This window comes from Delphinapterus leucas, chromosome 9, assembly GCF_059928025.1.
Source record: "Delphinapterus leucas isolate spDelLeu-1000000601 "Yukka" chromosome 9, BTC_Dleu_Yukka2, whole genome shotgun sequence".
NCBI classification, from domain to species: Eukaryota; Metazoa; Chordata; class Mammalia; order Artiodactyla; family Monodontidae; genus Delphinapterus; species Delphinapterus leucas.
The window spans coordinates 25322346-25328345 of NC_143137.1; the positions used below are offsets into that span (position 1 = coordinate 25322346).

The window sequence follows — 6000 nt, forward strand, 5'->3', positions numbered from 1 at the left end:
TCTCCACTCTAGAATATAAGACTATGAATGCAGAGACACATGCTCCCTGTTGTATCTATCCTCAGTGCCTGGCACATAGTAAATGCTCAAATATTTGCTTAATATGAAAGCTCATGTATAATTCCTAATTATTAACAGGTCCTGTGTGTACGTCTCTGTGTGTGTGCTACCACTCTTTTTTTTCCTTCTCTTCCTTCTTTTTCCTTTATTTCTCATTATAATCATCCATCTTAAGAACCACTTCCCCCTAACTTATTTCTTACCATGCACCCTATTAGCTCTTCTACCAAACCCTAATTTTCATTGATGAGTCAGTAGTTGAAAAACTTTTTCATTTCAAATATGGGCTTCATCAGACTCAGACATTTACATGCCTAGGAATTAAAAACTCTAGGCAAGGGCTTCCCTGGTGGCGCAGTGGTTGACAGTCCGCCTGCCAATGCAGGGGACATGGGTTCGTGCCCCGGTCTGGGAAGATCCCACATGCCGCGGAGTGGCTGGGCCCGTGAGTCATGGCCGCTGAGCCTGCACGTCCAGAGCCTGTGCTCCGCAACGGGAGAGGCCACAACAGTGAGAGGCCCGCGAACAGAAAAAACAAAAACAAAAACAAAACAAAACAAAACAAAATCTAGGCAAGAGCTGTTTAGACCAAAGATTACAAAATGCAATGGCCCACCGTTAGTTCCACCTTATATACGAGGAAAAGTGATTTAAGACATTTAAGTACCCCTCATTTCTACTGTTAGACAAAAATCAGTTATTCCTAAAATAGAGCTTATCTATGATTCTGGAATAGATAGCAATTGCAACCTCATGCATATATGCATTTTAGTACTGTTTACATAATGAATACTTGGCTCTGAAGAGATCATATAAACTTAGAAAATTATATCAACAGTATTAAGTAAAGATCAAATCATCAATAGGTGTATCAGTCATTTATCAATAAAAAATTTAGAACATATTTATAAATATTTATTATAAACACTGGCAACTTAATGCAGATTTTTAATTATAATAAATTACTCATAATTACAGAAAGAGCAATCATCATTTTCAGAGAGCTCTCTTCTGTTTTGCTATATCTCCTACAACCGTCTTTCTGATAGGTTTCCACAGATAATGCAGAAATTAAGAAAATAAGTTTTAATAAAAGAAATACATTTAGAAACATTCATCATCCTAAAATAAATTTATATATACCAATACATCTTGTGATACTGCAAAATTCTGTCCTCAGAGATAATCTTCTCATTCGCCTCTTTTGTAAATAGTATCTGTAATGAGTACACCAAGTTCTCACCAGGGTCATGTCTTTCTAGGGCTACCACTGCCTTTGTTATTTCAGGATGAGTTTCTCTAATGCCTTCTAATTAAATCTCTATTTGAAGACTCTCAAGGGAGTCCGCTCTAAAGCTGTTCATCTGTAGCGAAATGGAGCATATGGAATATGTAATGTTGGTCTTGGTGTCCCTGGAATAGCTCACAATTTGCTTCGGGTTTGAATTCAAGATCCAGCTAAACTCTATTTTAACACTGCTCTTGAATAACTAGATTAAACAGAAAATTAGAATTGCACAGGGAATTGGTAGCTTGTATTATGTTCCTTGGCACTGCCCAGTTGGTTTCTAACGCACCCTTCCCATACTTCTCTGCCTGGTAAGCTTCCAGTAACCCTTGAAGATCCAGGACATTTCCATTTCCTCTGGGTAAATGGATCCAATTTTTACAGGCAGTGAGTCGTTTTTTACTCCGAGATAACACAGCCCTTTGCTCCTAGCTCTACATATAGCATTTTAGACACTTGTAATAATCTACTTATCTATTCCCACCAGGTACAAACCTACAAATCATCCTCCACGCCTTTTATTTCCTCCTTTCTCACCTAATCAGTCACCTAGTACTTTGCATTTTATCTTCAGTGCCTGTGGTGGGCAGCATAAAGATGCCTACATCCTAACCTGACTATCTGGCTATGGACACACACTTTAACCCTTTGTACTTCAAGTTCTTCACATGCAAACTGGGGATTATAGCAGTGGCTCCTACTTAAAATGATCTTTCTGAGGATTAAATCAATGACATATATATACACACAGAAGAGTGCCTGGCAGGAAGTAAGCACTCAAAAATGCAATTACTATGAACTATAGTTCTTTACTTGCATTTTTCTCATTTGAGTTTTGAAAACACTAGGAGGTAAGTATCAACATTATTCTCAACTGCAGATAAGGAAATTGAGGTTTAGAGAGGATAATTAACTGTGTGAAGTAAGCGTCAGGGTCTGGAAACATAGCAATCTGTCTGCAGGACATGTTGGTTTACATTACTTATTTGGATGACATAGTATTCTTATTTAATTAATTTGGAATTTTTTTTAAATTTGAGATTACTTTTCCATATCAAACTGCTAAACATTTACATATGTAACAAACAGATCTCTTAAACAACTGACACGATTTGAAGAGGGAAGGACAGTTGTTAACTTCCCAGCATAATAAAGATTCTGAGCTGTTTACACTTAAGGAGAGTTAGATTCAGACCAAAAATACTTTCTGAAAAATGGACTCAAAGTGAAATATTATGAGCAAGTCTGATATTCAACTTCAAGTCTTTCTTGGGTTTATAGCATAGAAGAATCATGCATATTAAGAAGTCAGTAGCTTACATATGGTGAATAAACTTTGCAAGAACCAGATAATGTATTTCTTTTAAATAAAGAGTAGTTGAGTGGACATTTAAGTAAGAAACTGAAATTGAAGTAAAATTATTCCATGAAAAAAAGAGGAGTTGGCCTAAGTACGTCGGGCCTATTATTTCTCAGAACTTGAATTAGTTCTTAATGAGCACATTTTACTTTATGTTTATGAGCTTCCATTTGGACACACTTACGCAGAATGTTCTAAATTTATAATTATGGCTAATGTGAGACTCAGCAGGTCAAGGACTGTAAACTGTTTCTGTTTATTTCACCAACACCCTGCTGGCTCCTTCATTTGTTTATTCAACAATTACTCAGTACCCATTATGGGGCAGTGAGTAGTATCAGGTCTTGAGATACAGAAGAGACCATGACAGTAAAAAGGCTATCTTTATAGAGCTTAGATTCTAATCCGGAGCGATAAGCATTAAACAAGTAAATAAACAAATTATGGGTACATAATGTCACTTAGAGGTATCTGAAATAAATGACGATTGCGTCAATTATTGTACTTTGCAGTTGTCAACCGCTTCACTTTCCCTATGTTTTGTGTGATTGCAATTCTGGAAAATAATTTCGGGGGATATTTTTACTTTTCAGAGGGGAGACGTTGATAAGTCTGTAGATTAAACAATCTTCTCAAGCTTACAGAGTTAGTTGCCAACAAAAGCAGAGTGAAAACATATATCTTTAGATTACTCACAAGTCTCATGCAATTTTTATAATACTTATTTAAATTACTTTTACATATAAAACCTACTGCAGCAACTTTAGTGGGCTATGTCTAGATGTACACCATGCTACTGTAAAAACCACGAGCTCTTCCAGCATGATAACATGTTGTAGGAAATATTCAAAATCTACTCATAAAAATAATGCAGTTTTTATGAGCCCAACGCAATTTAAATAAAAGTAGTTGGTAGCAAGAAAAGTATCTGTATGTATACCTATACCTATATCATCTATCTATCATCTATCTATCTATCTATCTAACTTGTCCAGCACAAATACACTGTTTTTTTGTAAGAATATCAGCTCAATTCCTTTAAAAGTTGTGTATAGTTAGCAGACTTCAACTTTCACTTGAAAACCTTCAGATTTTCATTTGAAACTCAAGATGAGTAAAAGAAAATTCAAATATCAACTAACTCTGAAAACCAACAAAATGCCCAAATCTCAGAGGAATTTCACTTACTGTAAATGATGGAAGTTGTTGGAGAAAAACTATTTGTGGCCTGCCTATGCTTCATCTCATGAAAAGAGCAAACCACCATCTATAAGTAATACAGAAGAGACAATTTAGCTTTCTCCTACTTTCTGTCCACTAATTCATAGGAACCGATTTGTACCAGTCAGAAAGCTGGGTAGTCCTCCCTCTATTACACGGAAAATATTTCTGTGTTGCCTTTATTGTTTCCAGTTTTATGTCACTCCCTCTCAACATTCTGCTGCTGTAAGATTGTCAAACCTGTTTCCCCCGTTGCCTGCATCATGGTAGAGACTGTAAGCTCCCAGAAAGAGTCCACTATGGGCCAGCAGATATGCAGGAGAGGAGATGAGGAGTTCTGCCTACTAGAACTGGTCAAGGAAGTGATACCACTGCTCCAGCTGTAAGTCTAAGAACAAGATTTGAACAGCACCCAAGTGAAAAAGGAGGAGGGACACAGGCAATCCAAATTTCTCCCAGTTGGCAGATTCCAAGCGTGGTCAGAGCCCTTGTCTTTTGAAGAAAGCTAAACAAAAAACTAAACAAAATGTGTGAAGTATCAGAAGAGAGTTACAGAGTGAGAAGGAATAACATAATTCTAAAAAAATATTAGTAAGTTGATGAGTAGAAGAAACTTCAAAAACTGGTACCTGGAAGTTAATGAAAATGAATTATCTATAAAGCTGGAGCAGAGAGTCACAGGAAAATAATTACTGAGATAAAATACAATGGGAGGAACTTTTTAAAAATCCACAAAGTAAGAGGCAAGGGCAACAAAACTGAGATAAAAAGGGAATAAAATGAGAAAAGGAGTGAGAACGTCTGAAAGGAACTGAAATCATGAAGATGGAATTAAAATCTTCATTGGCAGCTGTAAGCAGCAGAATCGATTCTCAAAGAAAGTCATCAAGGATTAGACAAGAAAATAATGAGAAACACCATTTTTACTTTGGAAGACAGAGAACGGGGATAAAAACAAGAATAATCCATTTTCTGGAGAAAGAAAGCCAAAGATTTGGAATGGAAGCAATAATCAAATTATGGTTGGAAAAATCCTAATGCGAATCACAAAAGGAAAAGAACAAAAATCACTCAAATGCTTCAGAAACTCTTCTCTGGTTTCCATGTAAAATCAATGCCCCTGCTCCAAATGTTATGTTCCCTGACACAGGAAAAAGCAGGTTAAATGAAAAGTTGTAAATTTACACAGGCACAGAAAGTTTTAAATTTAGGGCACAGAAATAAATTAAGACTGGAGGCCTTTCTGTTTGGGGGTAATGTGTGCGCTCTAGTGTACGTGTTTGCGCATATCTGCAGTAGGGAATGTGATTGGAGGAGTAGTCGGAATCTTGGAAGGATGCGAGAAGTTACATCGGTGTGCAACATCAGAACTCCAATGCAGGAGTTTCTAGATCAATACTGAACAAGAAAAGAGTAACTTAAGCTGATGTATTAGAAAAGTAAGAACGCCGTATGATAGGAGCTCTATTCTCTTCATCTGTAGTGTTTCTACCTTGCTTTTAGGCTACCTGTGAGAGGTTCCTTATAAAATGTTTCACTCTATCATGTGATTCCACCTGCCTGTCCCCAGGAGACTGGGGCAGTGATTGCTGCCTGTCTCCCATATCAGCCACTGGAGGCTGGTAGGGGATAGGAGGTTGTTCTGTGGTAGATACTGACTGGCAGTTCTTATCCTCCTTTATGAAATACACAGAGAAGGAAGCCGACAGAAGAAAGGGCAGAAGCTAAAAGACAAATAGAGAAAATGCAGTAAATAGAAAGCATGCATCAACAGAGGTCGTAAAGCAACAGAAATCATGAGAGATAGATAGAGAATTGGTTGGTAACACTGGTGCAGTCACCTTAGGCTTGAAAGGAAGTGAGAGAGTGGCTATCTGAACCCAAAGAAAGTATCTGTATGGAGAGAGGCCACTGTCCAGAGCTGTGGGCTGTAGTGGACGGAGGCACCCAACCTACAGCAAACAACCCAGAATGGAGGGAGTGAGCCTGTGGGGTACATTCCTCCTACCGGGGCTCGCTTATGTAGAGTAGAATCCAGCTTAAAGCCAGAGGCCAAGAGAGCCATTGATGC

General features: G+C 37.7%; 1 protein-coding gene across 1 annotated transcript in view; it reads left to right on the forward strand.

Annotated features, from left to right (window-relative positions):
- The window catches only part of LOC111182370 (metabotropic glutamate receptor 8), a 161282-nt gene extending 155951 nt beyond the window's left edge, over positions 1-5331 (forward strand). The window contains exons 4-5 of the mRNA XM_089917075.1: positions 4122-4311; positions 5226-5331. Of these exons, the coding sequence (XP_089773201.1) occupies positions 4122-4311; positions 5226-5331 (296 nt within the window). The remainder of the gene's footprint in view (positions 1-4121; positions 4312-5225) is intronic.
- The last annotated feature ends 669 nt before the right edge of the window (positions 5332-6000 follow it).